This window comes from Euprymna scolopes, chromosome 34 (assembly GCF_053919585.1).
Source record: "Euprymna scolopes isolate OS-2025 chromosome 34, ASM5391958v1, whole genome shotgun sequence".
In the NCBI taxonomy this organism is placed as follows: domain Eukaryota; kingdom Metazoa; phylum Mollusca; class Cephalopoda; order Sepiida; family Sepiolidae; genus Euprymna; species Euprymna scolopes.
This window is the reverse complement of record NC_136515.1, coordinates 83,524,996-83,545,726: the sequence shown is the minus strand read 5'-3', so window position 1 is coordinate 83,545,726 and position 20,731 is coordinate 83,524,996. Positions and strand designations below refer to the sequence as shown.

Sequence of the window (20,731 nt, the reverse complement as noted above, 5' to 3'; positions counted from 1 at the left end):
AGGCATTGGTTCAACATTTAAAAATAAAAAAAACAATGCAGATGGTTTACATTTTTAGTTGGACTATGGGTGTCTGTGATCCCATCAACCCTATACAAAATAGCCCACATCTGCGTTCTGTCGAGGCTTTGTTTGCCTGTTGCCGTTAGTATATTTCGATCTACCAAAGCTTTTTCTACCTGACCCAAGCCACGATGTCTTTCAACCCGTATCAATATACAACTGTGTAAGTATCCCACTAAGCTATGACTATCGTAAATAGGACTGTCGTTAAATTCACTATTCCAATTGTCGTCGCTTATTCACAGCCTCTCACCAATTTCACAAAGGTAAATATTTCGCTTGTCATCGTTCGGTCCCATCATTTGTCGAACCCGACCCGACAATCTGGTATAAGGCTTCCTTTATCTATCTTCATAAACATTCTTTTGTCTGTCACCTAACTTTTTGTCTTCTTCCCCTTTCATTTGAGCACTTAACAATCATTGTATCACACATCTAGTTATTAATATATTTTCACCATTTTACATATTATTAAATGTAAATGTATCATTCCTCCTAAAGTAATACGCCTATATGTATTGAACATAAAGTATTGCATGTCTGATATTTGTGGTTATCATATTTTTCACCAAACACTAAGCGCGCTGCGTTATATAAATAAACTTATTGCAAAATAATAACAAGATTTAAGAATGCATTCGTACATATATGGTGTCTGTTTTTGACAAAGTATTCTTACATATAATATCCGTTTTAATAGTAAAAAGAAAATACTATATCAAATATAAATCAAAATTTATTTTGTTTTGTTTTAGACAAATTTGAATTGGCAGCTACCGGATATGAAAATTCATGTAAGAATGTTTTTTCTTCATTAAAGATGACTGTTTTATTTTGTCACGAAAAACAAAATGTTTCATTAAATTTCATAAGCCAACAGTTGGATTGATGTTGTATTTCTGTTGAGCATACACGCCACACTGATATATATATATCGAATATAATGACTTATCTTGATTGTTGAAGGAAGTGAACGTGTGTGGTTGAGTGAGGTAGGAAGACGCGCGTGCGGAAATTCGACGATATTTGTTTTTACCAAACGCAAATCACTAATCAACAATATTTTTAAATTTCGGTTATTGTACATCAATTTGTATTCCCATCGTTCCATGTACAATTGTACATTGTTTAATATCACTGTATATGTATCCATGCCACTTAACAGTTTTTATTAAAGACATTTTTTTTTCTTTTGTCACGGACACTTTGCAAGTAGTTTAAATTTAGAATAACTTACATTTTTGTCAGTCTACCGTATAATTTTTTCTCTCCTTGATTACAATGTGCATTTTTTTAAATTATAAACAATTAATTATGTTGTATTTTAATGGGGTTAGCAGGCTCCATTTTATACTCCGATTATATCATTTTCGACAATCAAACTTGTATCGATTTTCCTTCGGTTATGTGAATTCCTATGTCAAATACATCTAATTCTGTCGAATTATATATTAGATACTTAGCATTAACAATATTTAATCGTGGCATTTCATAAGTCATTTATTTTTTATACATAACGAAGACGCAGCATAATACAACGTATAAATTATTCAATATCTTTGGCATACGCCTCTGCTTGCACTATTTTGATTGCGGCTGCGATTATTTCTTTCAGAACAGAAATAGTCTTACATAGATTTTTTAGATATATAGTATCTTTAAGATAACCACTCTATAAAAAAGTATGTAAGTTCGATTAGGCAATATTTAATTAACGACCATTTTAAATTAGGACAGTTCCTATAATATATGTTTTGCTCGATGCATACAATTTTTCTACGACGATAAAAGATTTTTGTTATTTCATGATTAAAATTTGAAAATAAATCACGTTTGTTCATGACAAATATGGTTGAATTACAGAAAGGGATGTGATTAATATAAACAAGAGGATATAAGTCATTCAGGTGGAGAAAAATGTGTATTTAATTTTACAGCATTTTTTAGTCTAAAATGTAGAGACGTAAACAGTAAATTACTCGATTCATAATGTTTTTTTCTAAAACAATAAAGTAATTCCAAGAGCAACGTTTATTTTCTAAAATATTGTTAATGCTAACAGCCTATCCTGCCTTGACATAGTACAAAGTAGACTTCCTGGCTTAGTGGGGAATGCCCTTTTCTCTTCCTGCAACCTCTCTCCCACAGAAGAGACGTTGCGAGCCTGTCTTTGCGTTATCGTTAGTTCCATGGCAAGTGCTCGTTTGAGCTTCAATCTCTGGTTCCCCCCTAGCAAAACTATCACGATAAACACCCGTCTAGCTGAAACCACTGTCAATAAGTTTCCCCACTCTTTGTCTGTGCCTAGATCAAAACGTGGATTCCATGAACAAAGCTTCTTTCTTAGAAGTGCACGCCTGTAGAACTTTGTTCCGTTTGCCTATTTCCCACCTGACTAAAACTTTGATGTCTTCAAGTCAAACATAAACAAATTCCTGATAAACCACCCCCTTAAGTAAGACACTTTATCAAATCTCCATTACTAACGATTACTACGATATTATCCCATCAATTATTGTACACGCAATAACCCTTATCCGCGAGTGGCTTCTGGGTCTTGATAAGTGGTGACTATCATGTAAAAAAAAAACAGTTCGTCTGTGGAACACAATAGCGGTACCTGCTTCCCAACTGACTTTAGCATGGTTATTTTCAAATCAAATGTAAATAAGATTCTGTTAAACCGGCCTCTTCAATGATTAAGCCCTATACATATTCCACCATTACTGAATATGCCTAACCATCTACCAAACACTTATTAATCCTCATTTTCGAGTAACATCCAGGCCTTGATAAGCAGTGACCTCCGAAGCAAAGTAAAATAATACCGAAGATGGATTCCAATATGTTATTGAATATGAAAGTAGAATGAGCACTTATGGTTTATATTTACTGTAGATATGTTTTTTAATATCTAAACATTCTTCTCCAACCCGCATATATTTTCTCTTTTCTTTTTGCTTTTTTTTTGTTTCCTTCCTTCCTTCCTTCATTTTCTTTCTTCATCTCTGTAAATATGATATCTTTATTAAACTTAAAAATGGCATCTTTATGTATGTGTCCAGTATGTTTCAACGATTATGCAAATGTAATTTTCTGAGTAAAATGACGGAATATTTATCTTAATAATAACTTTTGACAACACAAAATAGAAGAAATATAAATCGGGTATGCAACTTTATTATATGGAAGGCTTAATCTATTAAATTATTGCTAATGTGGAAGGCTTAATCTATTAAATTATTGCTAATATGGTTGGCTTAATCTATTAAACTATTGCTAATATGGTTGGCTTAATCTATTAAATTATTGCTAATGTGGAAGGCTTAATCTATTAAATTATTGCTAATGTGGAAGGCTTAATCTATTAAACTATTGCTAATATGGTTGGCTTAATCTATTAAATTATTGCAAATGTGGAAGGCTTAATCTATTAAACTATTGCTAATATGGTTGGCTTAATCTATTAAACTATTGCTAATATGGTTGGCTTAATCTATTAGATTATTGCTAATGTGGAAGGCTTAATCTATTAAATTATTGCTAATGTGGAAGGCTTAATCTATTAAACTATTGCTAATATGGTTGGCTTAATCTATTAAACTATTGCTAATATGGAAGGCTTAATCTATTAAATTATTGCTAATATGGTTGGCTTAATCTATTAAATTATTGCTGATATGGTTGGCTTAATCTATTAAATTATTGCTAATATGGTTGGCTTAATCTATTAAACTATTGCTGATATGGTTGGCTTAATCTATTAAATTATTGCTAATGTGGAAGGCTTAATCTATTAAATTATTGCTAATGTGGAAGGCTTAATCTATTAAACTATTGCTAATATGGTTGGCTTAATCTATTAAATTATTGCTAATGTGTAAGGCTTAATCTATTAAACTATTGCTAATGTGGAAGGCTTAATCTATTAAACTATTGCTGATATGGTTGGCTTAATCTATTAAATTATTGCTGATATGGTTGGCTTAATCTATTAAATTATTGCTGATATGGTTGGCTTAATCTATTAAATTATTGCTAATATGGTTGGCTTAATCTATTAAACTATTGCTAATATGGTTGGCTTAATCTATTAAATTATTGCTAATGTGGAAGGCTTAATCTATTAAACTATTGCTGATATGGTTGGCTTAATCTATTAAACTATTGCTGATATGGTTGGCTTAATCTATTAAATTATTGCTGATATGGTTGGCTTAATCTATTAAATTATTGCTGATATGGTTGGCTTAATCTATTAAATTATTGCTAATATGGTTGGCTTAATCTATTAAATTATTGCTAATATGGAAGGCTTAATCTATTAAACTATTGCTGATATGGTTGGCTTAATCTATTAAACTATTGCTAATGTGGAAGACTTAATCTATTAAATTATTGCTAATATGGTTGGCTTAATCTATTAAATTATTGCTAATATGGAAGGCTTAATCTATTAAATTATTGCAAATATGGAAGGCTTAATCTATTAAATTATTGCTAATATGGAAGGCTTAATCTATTAAATTATTGCTAATATGGAAGGCTTAATCTATTAAACTATTGCTAATATGGAAGGCTTAATCTATTAAATTATTGCTAATATGGAAGGCTTAATCTATTAAATTATTGCTAATATGGAAGGCTTAATCTATTAAATTATTGCTAATATGGAAGGCTTAATCTATTAAATAATTGCTGATATGGTTGGCTTAATCTATTAAATTATTGCTAATATGGTTGGCTTAATCTATTAAATTATTGCTAATATGGAAGGCTTAATCTATTAAACTATTGCTGATATGGTTGGCTTAATCTATTAAATTATTGCTAATGTGGAAGGCCTAATCTATTAAATTATTGCTAATATGGTTGGCTTAATCTATTAAATTATTGCTAATATGGAAGGCTTAATCTATTAAATTATTGCTAATATGGAAGGCTTAATCTATTAAATTATTGCTAATATGGAAGGCTTAATCTATTAAATTATTGCTAATATGGAAGGCTTAATCTATTAAACTATTGCTAATATGGAAGGCTTAATCTATTAAATTATTGCTAATATGGAAGGCTTAATCTATTAAATTATTGCTAATATGGTTGGCTTAATCTATTAAACTATTGCTGATATGGTTGGCTTAATCTATTAAACTATTGCTAATATGGAAGGCTTAATCTATTAAATTATTGCTAATGTGGAAGGTTTAATCTATTAAATTATTGCTAATATGGTTGGCTTAATCTATTAAACTATTGCTAATATGGTTGGCTTAATCTATTAAATTATTGCTAATGTGGAAGGTTTAATCTATTAAATTATTGCTAATATGGTTGGCTTAATCTATTAAACTATTGCTAATATGGAAGGCTTAATCTATTAAATTATTGCTAATGTGGAAGGTTTAATCTATTAAATTATTGCTAATATGGTTGGCTTAATCTATTAAACTATTGCTGATATGGTTGGCTTAATCTATTAAATTATTGCTAATGTGGAAGGCTTCATCTATTAAATTATTGCTAATGTGGAAGGCTTAATCTATTAAACTATTGCTAATATGGAAGGCTTAATCTATTAAATTATTGCTAATATGGAAGGCTTAATCTATTAAATTATTGCTAATATGGTTGGCTTAATCTATTAAACTATTGCTGATATGGTTGGCTTAATCTATTAAACTATTGCTAATATGGAAGGCTTAATCTATTAAATTATTGCTAATGTGGAAGGTTTAATCTATTAAATTATTGCTAATGTGGAAGGCTTAATCTATTAAACTATTGCTAATATGGTTGGCTTAATCTATTAAATTATTGCTGATATGGTTGGCTTAATCTATTAAATTATTGCTAATATGGTTGGCTTAATCTATTAAACTATTGCTGATATGGTTGGCTTAATCTATTAAATTATTGCTAATGTGGAAGGCTTAATCTATTAAATTATTGCTAATGTGGAAGGCTTAATCTATTAAACTATTGCTAATATGGTTGGCTTAATCTATTAAATTATTGCTAATGTGGAAGGCTTAATCTATTAAACTATTGCTAATGTGGAAGGCTTAATCTATTAAACTATTGCTGATATGGTTGGCTTAATCTATTAAATTATTGCTAATGTGGAAGGCTTAATCTATTAAATTATTGCTAATATGGTTGGCTTAATCTATTAAATTATTGCTAATATGGAAGGCTTAATCTATTAAATTATTGCTAATATGGAAGGCTTAATCTATTAAATTATTGCTGATATGGTTGGCTTAATCTATTAAATTATTGCTAATATGGAAGGCTTAATCTATTAAATTATTGCTAATATGGAAGGCTTAATCTATTAAACTATTGCTAATATGGAAGGCTTAATCTATTAAATTATTGCTAATATGGAAGGCTTAATCTATTAAATTATTGCTAATATGGTTGGCTTAATCTATTAAACTATTGCTGATATGGTTGGCTTAATCTATTAAACTATTGCTAATATGGAAGGCTTAATCTATTAAATTATTGCTAATGTGGAAGGTTTAATCTATTAAATTATTGCTAATATGGTTGGCTTAATCTATTAAACTATTGCTAATATGGTTGGCTTAATCTATAAAATTATTGCTAATGTGGAAGGCTTAATCTATTAAATTATTGCTAATGTGGAAGGCTTAATCTATTAAACTATTGCTAATATGGAAGGCTTAATCTATTAAATCATTGCTAATGTGGAAGGTTTTATCTATTAAATGATAGCTAATATGGTTGGCTTAATCTATTAAACTATTGCTAATATGGTTGGCTTAATCTATTAAATTATTGCTAATGTGGAAGGCTTCATCTATTAAATTATTGCTAATGTGGAAGGCTTAATCTATTAAACTATTGCTAATATGGAAGGCTTAATCTATTAAATTATTGCTAATATTGGAAGGCTTAATCTATTAAATTATTGCTAATATGGTTGGCTTAATCTATTAAACTATTGCTGATATGGTTGGCTTAATCTATTAAACTATTGCTAATATGGAAGGCTTAATCTATTAAATTATTGCTAATGTGGAAGGTTTAATCTATTAAATTATTGCTAATGTGGAAGGCTTAATCTATTAAACTATTGCTAATATGGTTGGCTTAATCTATTAAATTATTGCTGATATGGTTGGCTTAATCTATTAAATTATTGCTAATATGGTTGGCTTAATCTATTAAACTATTGCTGATATGGTTGGCTTAATCTATTAAATTATTGCTAATGTGGAAGGCTTAATCTATTAAATTATTGCTAATGTGGAAGGCTTAATCTATTAAACTATTGCTAATATGGTTGGCTTAATCTATTAAATTATTGCTAATGTGGAAGGCTTAATCTATTAAACTATTGCTAATGTGGAAGGCTTAATCTATTAAACTATTGCTGATATGGTTGGCTTAATCTATTAAATTATTGCTAATGTGGAAGGCTTAATCTATTAAATTATTGCTAATATGGTTGGCTTAATCTATTAAATTATTGCTAATATGGAAGGCTTAATCTATTAAATTATTGCTAATATGGAAGGCTTAATCTATTAAATTATTGCTGATATGGTTGGCTTAATCTATTAAATTATTGCTAATATGGAAGGCTTAATCTATTAAATTATTGCTAATATGGAAGGCTTAATCTATTAAACTATTGCTAATATGGAAGGCTTAATCTATTAAATTATTGCTAATATGGAAGGCTTAATCTATTAAACTATTGCTAATATGGAAGGCTTAATCTATTAAATTATTGCTAATATGGAAGGCTAAATCTATTAAATTATTGCTGATATGGTTGGCTTAATCTATTAAACTATTGCTAATATGGAAGGCTTAATCTATTAAATTATTGCTAATATGGAAGGCTTAATCTATTAAATTATTGCTAATATGGTTGGCTTAATCTATTAAACTATTGCTGATATGGTTGGCCTTATCTATTAAACTATTGCTAATATGGAAGGCTTAATCTATTAAATTATTGCTAATGTGGAAGGTTTAATCTATTAAATTATTGCTAATATGGTTGGCTTAATCTATTAAACTATTGCTAATATGGTTGGCTTAATCTATTAAATTATTGCTAATGTGGAAGGTTTAATCTATTAAATTATTGCTAATATGGTTGGCTTAATCTATTAAACTATTGCTAATATGGAAGGCTTAATCTATTAAACTATTGCTGATATGGTTGGCTTAATCTATTAAATTATTGCTAATGTGGAAGGCTTAATCTATTAAATTATTGCTAATGTGGAAGGCTTAATCTATTAAACTATTGCTAATATGGTTGGCTTAATCTATTAAATTATTGCTGATATGGTTGGCTTAATCTATTAAATTATTGCTAATATGGTTGGCTTAATCTATTAAACTATTGCTGATATGGTTGGCTTAATCTATTAAATTATTGCTAATGTGGAAGGCTTAATCTATTAAATTATTGCTAATGTGGAAGGCTTAATCTATTAAACTATTGCTAATATGGTTGGCTTAATCTATTACATTATTGCTAATGTGGAAGGCTTTATCTATTAAACTATTGCTAATGTGGAAGGCTTAATCTATTAAACTATTGCTGATATGGTTGGCTTAATCTATTAAATTATTGCTAATGTGGAAGGCTTAATCTATTAAATTATTGCTAATATGGTTGGCTTAATCTATTAAATTATTGCTAATATGGAAGGCTTAATCTATTAAATTATTGCTAATATGGAAGGCTTAATCTATTAAATTATTGCTAATATGGTTGGCTTAATCTATTAAACTATTGCTAATATGGAAGGCTTAATCTATTAAATTATTGCTAATATGGAAGGCTTAATCTATTAAACTATTGCTAATATGGAAGGCTTAATCTATTAAATTATTGCTAATATGGAAGGCTTAATCTATTAAATTATTGCTAATATGGAAGGCTTAATCTATTAAATTATTGCTAATATGGAAGGCTTAATCTATTAAACTATTGCTAATATGGAAGGCTTAATCTATTAAATTATTGCTAATATGGAAGGCTTAATCTATTAAACTATTGCTAATATGGAAGGCTTAATCTATTAAATTATTGCTAATATGGAAGGCTTAATCTATTAAATTATTGCTGATATGGTTGGCTTAATCTATTAAACTATTGCTAATATGGAAGGCTTAATCTATTAAATTATTGCTAATATGGAAGGCTTAATCTATTAAATTATTGCTAATATGGTTGGCTTAATCTATTAAATTATTGCTGATATGGTTGGCTTAATCTATTAAATTATTGCTAATATGGAAGGCTTAATCTATTAAACTATTGCTAATATGGTTGGCTTAATCTATTAAACTATTGCAAATATGGTTGGCTTAATCTATTAAACTATTGCTAATATGGAAGGCTTAATCTATTAAACTATTGCTAATATGGTTGGCTTAATCTATTACACTATTGCTAATATGGTTGGCTTAATCTATTAAATTATTGCTGATATGGTTGGCTTAATCTATTAAATTATTGCTAATATGGAAGGCTTAATCTATTAAATAATTGCTAATATGGAAGGCTTAATCTATTAAATTATTGCTGATATGGTTGGCTTAATCTATTAAACTATTACTAATATGGAAGGCTTAATCTATTAAATTATTGCTAATATGGAAGGCTTAATCTATTAAACTATTGCTAATATGGTTGGCTTAATCTATTAAACTATTGCTAATATGGTTGGCTTAATCTATTAAATTATTGCTAATATGGAAGGCTTAATCTATAAAATTATTGCTGATATGGTTGGCTTAATCTATTAAATTATTGCTAATATGGAAGGCTTAATCTATTAAATCATTGCTAATATGGTTGGCTTAATCTATTAAATTATTGCTGATATGGTTGGCTTAATCTATTAAACTATTGCTAATATGGTTGGCTTAATCTATTAAATTATTGCTGATATGGTTGGCTTAATCTATTAAATTATTGCTGATATGGTTGGCTTAATCTATTAAATTATTGCTAATATGGAAGGCTTAATCTATTAAATTATTGCTAATATGGAAGGCTTAATCTATTAAATTATTGCTGATATGGTTGGCTTAATCTATTAAACTATTGCTAATATGGAAGGCTTAATCTATTAAACTATTGCTAATATGGAAGGCTTAATCTATTAAACTATTGCTAATATGGTTGGCTTAATCTATTAAATTATTGCTAATTTGGAAGGCTTAATCTATTAAATTATTGCTGATATGGTTGGCTTAATCTATTAAATTATTGCTAATATGGAAGGCTTAATCTATTAAATTATTGCTAATATGGAAGGCTTAATCTATTAAACTATTGCTAATATGGAAGGCTTAATCTATTAAATTATTGCTAATATGGAAGGCTTAATCTATTAAATTATTGCTAATATGGAAGGCTTAATCTATTAAACTATTGCTAATATGGAAGGCTTAATCTATTAAACTATTGCTAATATGGAAGGCTTAATCTATTAAATTATTGCTGATATGGTTGGCTTAATCTATTAAATTATTGCTAATATGGAAGGCTTAATCTATTAAATTATTGCTAATATGGAAGGCTTAATCTATTAAACTATTGCTAATATGGAAGGCTTAATCTATTAAACTATTGCTAATATGGAAGGCTTAATCTATTAAATTATTGCTAATATGGAACGCTTTATCTATTAAAGTATTGCTGATATGGTTGGCTTAATCTATTAAACTATTGCTAATATGGAAGGCTTAATCTATTAAATTATTGCTAATATGGAAGGCTTAATCTATTAAATTATTGCTAATATGGTTGGCTTAATCTATTAAATTATTGCTGATATGGTTGGCTTTATCTATTAAACTTTTGCTAATATGGAAGGCTTAATCTATTAAATTATTGCTGATATGGTTGGCTTAATCTATTAAATTATTGCTGATATGGTTGGCTTAATCTATTAAATTATTGCTAATATGGAAGGCTTAATCTATTAAATTATTGCTAATATGGAAGGCTTAATCTATTAAATTATTGCTGATATGGTTGGCTTAATCTATTAAATTATTGCTGATATGGTTGGCTTAATCTATTAAATTATTGCTAATATGGAAGGCTTAATCTATTAAATTATTGCTAATATGGAAGGCTTAATCTATTAAATTATTGCTGATATTGTTGGCTTAATCTATTAAATTATTGCTAATATGGAAGGCTTAATCTATTAAATTATTGCTAATATGGAAGGCTTAATCTATTAAATTATTGCTGATATGGTTGGCTTAATCTATTAAATTATTGCTGATATGGTTTGCTTAATCTATTAAATTATTGCTAATATGGAAGGCTTAATCTATTAAATTATTGCTAATATGGAAGGCTTAATCTATTAAATTATTGCTGATATGGTTGGCTTAATCTATTAAATTATTGCTGATATGGTTGGCTTAATCTATTAAATTATTGCTAATATGGAAGGCTTAATCTATTAAATTATTGCTAATATGGAAGGCTTAATCTATTAAATTATTGCTGATATGGTTGGCTTAATCTATTAAATTATTGCTGATATGGTTGGCTTAATCTATTAAATTATTGCTAATATGGAAGGCTTAATCTATTAAATTATTGCTAATATGGTTGGCTTAATCTATTAAATTATTGCTGATATGGTTGGCTTAATCTATTAAATTATTGCTAATATGGAAGGCTTAATCTATTAAATTATTGCTAATATGGTTGGCTTAATCTATTAAATTATTGCTGATATGGTTGGCTTAATCTATTAAATTATTGCTAATATGGAAGGCTTAATCTATTAAATTATTGCTAATATGGAAGGCTTAATCTATTAAATTATTGCTGATATGGTTGGCATAATCTATTAAATTATTGCTGATATGGTTGGCTTAATCTATTAAATTATTGCTAATATGGAAGGCTTAATCTATTAAATTATTGCTAATATGGAAGGCTTAATCTATTAAATTATTGCTGATATGGTTGGCTTAATCTATTAAATTATTGCTAATATGGAAGGCTTAATCTATTAAATTATTGCTAATATGGAAGGCTTAATCTATTAAATTATTGCTGATATGGTTGGCTGATTCTATTAAATTATTGCTGATATGGTTGGCTTAATCTATTAAATTATTGCTAATATGGAAGGCTTAATCTATTAAATTATTGCTAATATGGAAGGCTTAATCTATTAAATTATTGCTGATATGGTTGGCTTAATCTATTAAATTATTGCTGATATGGTTGGCTTAATCTATTAAATTATTGCTAATATGGAAGGCTGATTCTATTAAATTATTGCAAATATGGAAGGCTTAATCTATTAAATTATTGCTGATATGGTTGGCTTAATCTATTAAATTATTGCTAATATGGAAGGCTTAATCTATTAAATTATTGCTGATATGGTTGGCTTAATCTATTAAATTATTGCTAATATGGAAGGCTTAATCTATTAAATTATTGCTGATATGGTTGGCTTAATCTATTAAACTATTGCTAATATGGAAGGCTTAATCTATTAAATTATTGCTAATATGGAAGGCTTAATCTATTAAATTATTGTTGATATGGTTGGCTTAATCTATTAAATTATTGCTAATATGGAAGGCTTAATCTATTAAATTATTGCTAATATGGAAGGCTTAATCTATTAAATTATTGCTGATATGGAAGGCTTAATCTATTAAATTATTGCTAATATGGAAGGCTTAATCTATTAAATTATTGCTAATATGGTTGGCTTAATCTATTAAATTATTGCTGATATGGTTGGCTTAATCTATTAAACTATTGCTAATATGGAAGGCTTAATCTATTAAATTATTGCTGAGATGGTTGGCTTAATCTATTAAATTATTGCTGATATGGTTGGCTTAATCTATTAAATTATTGCTAATATGGAAGGCTTAATCTATTAAATTATTGCTAATATGGAAGGCTTAATCTATTAAATTATTGCTGATATGGTTGGCTTAATCTATTAAATTATTGCTAATATGGAAGGCATAATCTATTAAATTATTGCTAATATGGAAGGCTTAATCTATTAAATTATTGCTGATATGGTTGGCTTAATCTATTAAATTATTGCTGATATGGTTGGCTTAATCTATTAAATTATTGCTAATATGGAAGGCTTAATCTATTAAATTATTGCTAATATGGAAGGCTTAATCTATTAAATTATTGCTGATATGGTTGGCTTAATCTATTAAATTATTGCTGATATGGTTGGCTTAATCTATTAAATTATTGCTAATATGGAAGGCTTAATCTATTAAATTATTGCTAATATGGAAGGCTTAATCTATTAAATTATTGCTAATATGGTTGGCTTAATCTATTAAATTATTGCTGATATGGTTGGCTTAATCTATTAAACTATTGCTAATATGGAAGGCTTAATCTATTAAATTATTGCTGATATGGTTGGCTTAATCTATTAAATTATTGCTGATATGGTTGGCTTAATCTATTAAAATATTGCTAATATGGAAGGCTTAATCTATTAAATTATTGCTAATATGGAAGGCTTAATCTATTAAATTATTGCTGATATGGTTGGCTTAATCTATTAAATTATTGCTAATATGGAAGGCTTAATCTATTAAATTATTGCTAATATGGAAGGCTTAATCTATTAAATTATTGCTGATATGGTTGGCTTAATCTATTAAATTATTGCTGATATGGTTGGCTTAATCTATTAAATTATTGCTAATATGGAAGGCTTAATCTATTAAATTATTGCGAATATGGAAGGCTTAATCTATTAAATTATTGCTGATATGGTTGGCTTAATCTATTAAATTATTGCTGATATGGTTGGCTTAATCTATTAAATTATTGCTAATATGGAAGGCTTAATCTATTAAATTATTGCTAATATGGAAGGCTTAATCTATTAAATTATTGCTTATATGGTTGGCTTAATCTATTAAATTATTGCTAATATGGAAGGCTTAATCTATTAAATTATTGCTGATATGGTTGGCTTAATCTATTAAATTATTGCTAATATGGAAGGCTTAATCTATTAAATTATTGCTAATATGGAAGGCTTAATCTATTAAATTATTGCTGATATGGTTGGCTTAATCTATTAAACTATTGCTAATATGGAAGGCTTAATCTATTAAATTATTGCTAATATGGAAGGCTTAATCTATTAAATTATTGCTGATATGGTTGGCTTAATCTATTAAATTATTGCTAATATGGAAGGCTTAATCTATTAAATTATTGCTAATATGGAAGGCTTAATCTATTAAATTATTGCTGATATGGAAGGCTTAATCTATTAAATTATTGCTAATATGGAAGGCTTAATCTATTAAATTATTGCTAATATGGTTGGCTTAATCTATTAAATTATTGCTGATATGGTTGGCTTAATCTATTAAACTATTGCTAATATGGAAGGCTTAATCTATTAAATTATTGCTGATATGGTTGGCTTAATCTATTAAATTATTGCTGATATGGTTGGCTTAATCTATTAAATTATTGCTAATATGGAAGGCTTAATCTATTAAATTATTGCTAATATGGAAGGCTTAATCTATTAAATTATTGCTAATATGGAAGGCTTAATCTATTAAATTATTGCTAATATGGAAGGCTTAATCTATTAAATTATTGCTGATATGGTTGGCTTAATCTATTAAATTATTGCTGATATGGTTGGCTTAATCTATTAAATTATTGCTAATATGGAAGGCTTAATCTATTAAATTATTGCTAATATGGAAGGCTTAATCTATTAAATTATTGCTGATATGGTTGGCTTAATCTATTAAATTATTGCTGATATGGTTGGCTTAATCTATTAAATTATTGCTAATATGGAAGGCTTAATCTATTAAATTATTGCTAATATGGAAGGCTTAATCTATTAAATTATTGCTGATATGGTTGGCTTAATCTATTAAATTATTGCTGATATGGTTGGCTTAATCTATTAAATTATTGCTAATATTGAAGGCTTAATCTATTAAATTATTGCTAATATGGAAGGCTTAATCTATTAAATTATTGCTGATATGGTTGGCTTAATCTATTAAATTATTGCTGATATGGTTGGCTTAATCTATTAAATTATTGCTAATATGGAAGGCTTAATCTATTAAATTATTGCTAATATGGAAGGCTTAATCTATTAAATTATTGCTGATATGGTTGGCTTAATCTATTAAATTATTGCTAATATGGAAGGCTTAATCTATTAAATTATTGCTAATATGGAAGGCTTAATCTAGTAAATTATTGCTGATATGGTTGGCTTAATCTATTAAATTATTGCTGATATGGTTGGCTTAATCTATTAAATTATTGCTAATATGGAAGGCTTAATCTATTAAATTATTGCTAATATGGAAGGCTTAATCTATTAAATTATTGCTGATATGGTTGGCTTAATCTATTAAATTATTGCTGATATGGTTGGCTTAATCTATTAAATTATTGCTAATATGGAAGGCTTAATCTATTAAATTATTGCTAATATGGAAGGCTTAATCTATTAAATTATTGCTGATATGGTTGGCTTAATCTATTAAATTATTGCTGATATGGTTGGCTTAATCTATTAAATTATTGCTAATATGGAAGGCTTAATCTATTAAATTATTGCTAATATGGTTGGCTTAATCTATTAAATTATTGCTGATATGGTTGGCTTAATCTATTAAATTATTGCTAATATGGAAGGCTTAATCTATTAAATTATTGCTAATATGGTTGGCTTAATCTATTAAATTATTGCTGATATGGTTGGCTTAATCTATTAAATTATTGCTAATATGGAAGGCTTAATCTATTAAATTATTGCTAATATGGAAGGCTTAATCTATTAAATTATTGCTGATATGGTTGGCTTAATCTATTAAATTATTGCTGATATGGTTGGCTTAATCTATTAAATTATTGCTAATATGGAAGGCTTAATCTATTAAATTATTGCTAATATGGAAGGCTTAATCTATTAAATTATTGCTGATATGGTTGGCTTAATCTATTAAATTATTGCTAATATGGAAGGCTTAATCTATTAAATTATTGCTAATATGGAAGGCTTAATCTATTAAATTATTGCTGATATGGTTGGCTTAATCTATTAAATTTTTGCTGATATGGTTGGCTTAATCTATTAAATTATTGCTAATATGGAAGGCTTAATCTATTAAATTATTGCTAATATGGAAGGCTTAATCTATTAAATTATTGCTGATATGGTTGGCTTAATCTATTAAATTATTGCTGATATGGTTGGCTTAATCTATTAAATTATTGCTAATATGGAAGGCTTAATCTATTAAATTATTGCTAATATGGAAGGCTTAATCTATTAAATTATTACTGATATGGTTGGCTTAATCTATTAAATTATTGCTAATATGGAAGGCTTAATCTATTAAATTATTGCTAATATGGAAGGCTTAATCTATTAAATTATTGCTGATATGGTTGGCTTAATCTATTAAATTATTGCTAATATGGAAGGCTTAATCTATTAAATTATTGCTGATATGGTTGGCTTAATCTATTAAATTATTGCTAATATGGAAGGCTTAATCTATTAAATTATTGCTAATATGGAAGGCTTAATCTATTAAATTATTGCTGATATGGTTGGCTTAATCTATTAAACTATTGCTAATATGGAAGGCTTAATCTATTAAATTATTGCTAATATGGAAGGCTTGATCTATTAAATTATTGCTGATATGGTTGGCTTAATCTATTAAATTATTGCTAATATGGAAGGCTTAATCTATTAAATTATTGCTAATATGGAAGGCTTAATCTATTAAATTATTGCTGATATGGAAGGCTTAATCTATTAAATTATTGCTAATATGGAAGGGCTTAATCTATTAAATTATTGCTAATATGGTTGGCTTAATCTATTAAATTATTGCTGATATGGTTGGCTTAATCTATTAAACTATTGCTAATATGGAAGGCTTAATCTATTAAATTATTGCTGATATGGTTGGCTTAATCTATTAAATTATTGCTGATATGGTTGGCTTAATCTATTAAATTATTGCTAATATGGAAGGCTTAATCTATTAAATTATTGCTAATATGGAAGGCTTAATCTATTAAATTATTGCTAATATGGAAGGCTTAATCTATTAAATTATTGCTAATATGGAAGGCTTAATCTATTAAATTATTGCTGATATGGTTGGCTTAATCTATTAAATTATTGCTAATATGGAAGGCTTAATCTATTAAATTATTGCTAATATGGTTGGCTTAATCTATTAAATTATTGCTGATATGGTTGGCTTAATCTATTAAATTATTGCTAATATGGAAGGCTTAATCTATTAAATTATTGCTAATATGGTTGGCTTAATCTATTAAATTATTGCTGATATGGTTGGCTTAATCTATTAAATTATTGCTAATATGGAAGGCTTAATCTATTAAATTATTGCTAATATGGAAGGCTTAATCTATTAAATTATTGCTGATATGGTTGGCTTAATCTATTAAATTATTGCTGATATGGTTGGCTTAATCTATTAAATTATTGCTAATATGGAAGGCTTAATCTATTAAATTATTGCTAATATGGAAGGCTTAATCTATTAAATTATTGCTGATATGGTTGGCTTAATCTATTAAATTATTGCTAATATGGAAGGCTTAATCTATTAAATTATTGCTAATATGGAAGGCTTAATCTATTAAATTATTGCTGATATGGTTGGCTTAATCTATTAAATTTTTGCTGATATGGTTGGCTTAATCTATTAAATTATTGCTAATATGGAAGGCTTAATCTATTAAATTATTGCTAATATGGAAGGCTTAATCTATTAAATTATTGCTGATATGGTTGGCTTAATCTATTAAATTATTGCTGATATGGTTGGCTTAATCTATTAAATTATTGCTAATATGGAAGGCTTAATCTATTAAATTATTGCTAATATGGAAGGCTTAATCTATTAAATTATTGCTGATATGGTTGGCTTAATCTATTAAATTATTGCTAATATGGAAGGCTTAATCTATTAAATTATTGCTAATATGGAAGGCTTAATCTATTAAATTATTGCTGATATGGTTGGCTTAATCTATTAAATTATTGCTAATATGGAAGGCTTAATCTATTAAATTATTGCTGATATGGTTGGCTTAATCTATTAAATTATTGCTAATATGGAAGGCTTAATCTATTAAATTATTGCTAAAATGGAAGGCTTAATCTATTAAATTATTGCTGATATGGTTGGCTTAATCTATTAAACTATTGCTAATATGGAAGGCTTAATCTATTAAATTATTGCTAATGTGGAAGGCTTGATCTATTAAATTATTGCTGATATGGTTGGCTTAATCTATTAAATTATTGCTAATATGGAAGGCTTAATCTATTAAATTATTGCTAATATGGAAGGCTTAATCTATTAAATTATTGCTGATATGGAAGGCTTAATCTATTAAATTATTGCTAATATGGAAGGCTTAATCTATTAAATTATTGCTAATATGGTTGGCTTAATCTATTAAATTATTGCTGATATGGTTGGCTTAATCTATTAAACTATTGCTAATATGGAAGGCTTAATCTATTAAATTATTGCTGATATGGTTGGCTTAATCTATTAAATTATTGCTGATATGGTTGGCTTAATCTATTAAATTATTGCTAATATGAAAGGCTTAATCTATTAAATTATTGCTAATATGGAAGGCTTAATCTATTAAATTATTGCTAATATGGAAGGCTTAATCTATTAAATTATTGCTAATATGGAAGGCTTAATCTATTAAATTATTGCTGATATGGTTGGCTTAATCTATTAAATTATTGCTGATATGGTTGGCTTAATCTATTAAATTATTGCTAATATGGAAGGCTTAATCTATTAAATTATTGCTAATATGGAAGGCTTAATCTATTAAATTATTGCTGATATGGTTGGCTTAATCTATTAAATTATTGCTGATATGGTTGGCTTAATCTATTAAATTATTGCTAATATGGAAGGCTTAATCTATTAAATTATTGCTAATATGGAAGGCTTAATCTATTAAATTATTGCTGATATGGTTGGCTTAATCTATTAAATTATTGCTGATATGGTTGGCTTAATCTATTAAATTATTGCTAATATGGAAGGCTTAATCTATTAAATTATTGCTAATATGGAAGGCTTAATCTATTAAATTATTGCTGATATGGTTGGCTTAATCTATTAAATTATTGCTGATATGGTTGGCTTAATCTATTAAATTATTGCTAATATGGAAGGCTTAATCTATTAAATTATTGCTAATATGGAAGGCTTAATCTATTAAACTATTGCTAATATGGTTGGCTTAATCTATTAAACTATTGCTGATATGGTTGGCTTAATATATTAAATTATTGCTGATATGGTTGGCTTAATCTATTAAATTATTGCTAATATGGAAGGCTTAATCTTTTAAATTATTGCTAATATGGAAGGCTTAATCTATTAAATTATTGCTAATATGGAAGGCTTAATCTATTAAATTATTGCTGATATGGTTGGCTTAACCTATTAAATTATTGCTAATATGGAAGGCTTAATCTATTAAATTATTGCTAATATGGAAGGCTTAATCTATTAAATTATTGCTGATATGGTTGGCTTAATCTATTAAATTATTGCTGATATGGAAGGCTTTATCTATTAAATTATTGCTGATATGGTTGGCTTAATCTATTAAATTATTGCTGATATGGTTGGCTTAATCTATTAAATTATTGCTGATATGGTTGGCTTAATCTATTAAATTATTGCTAATATGGAAGGCTTAATCTATTAAATTATTGCTAATATGGAAGGCTTAATCTATTAAATTATTGCTGATATGGAAGGCTTAATCTATTAAACTATTGCTGATATGGTTGGCTTAATCTATTAAATTATTGCTAATATGGAAGGCTTAATCTATTAAACTATTGCTAATATGGAAGGCTTAATCTATTAAATTATTGCTAATATGGTTGGCTTAATCTATTAAATTATTGCTGATATGGTTGGCTTAATCTATTAAACTATTGCTAATATGGAAGGCTTAATCTATTAAATTATTGCTGATATGGTTGGCTTAATCTATTAAATTATTGCTGATATGGTTGGCTTAATCTATTAAATTATTGCTAATATGGAAGGCTTAATCTATTAAATTATTGCTAATATGGAAGGCTTAATCTATTAAATTATTGCTAATATGGAAGGCTTAATCTATTAAACTATTGCTAATATGGAAGGCTTAATCTATTAAATTATTGCTGATATGGTTGGCTTAATCTATTAAATTATTGCTAATATGGAAGGCTTAATCTATTAAATTATTGCTAATATGGAAGGCTTAATCTATTAAATTATTGCTAATATGGAAGGCTTAATCTATTAAAGTATTGCTGATATGGTTGGCTTAATCTATTAAATTATTGCTAATATGGAAGGCTTAATCTATTAAATTATTGCTAATATGGAAGGCTTAATCTATTAAATTATTGCTGATATGGTTGGCTTAATCTATTAAATTATTGCTGATATGGAAGGCTTAATCTATTAAATTATTGCTAATATGGAAGGCTTAATCTATTAAATTATTGCTAATATGGTTGGCTTAATCTATTAAATT

General features: G+C 27.1%; 1 protein-coding gene across 6 annotated transcripts in view; it reads left to right on the top strand.

Moving 5' to 3' along the window:
- The window catches only part of LOC145259312 (uncharacterized), a 2,114,304-nt gene that overhangs the window by 1,897,330 nt on the left and 196,243 nt on the right, over positions 1-20,731 (top strand). For 4 of the 6 annotated variants that reach the window (XM_080117201.1, XM_080117198.1, XM_080117202.1 and 1 more), the window contains one exon: positions 819-857. The exons of the other annotated variants lie outside the window; for them this stretch is intronic. In XM_080117201.1, coding sequence (XP_079973327.1) covers positions 819-857 — 39 coding nt within the window. The remainder of the gene's footprint in view (positions 1-818; positions 858-20,731) is intronic. 6 annotated transcript variants of the gene reach the window in all.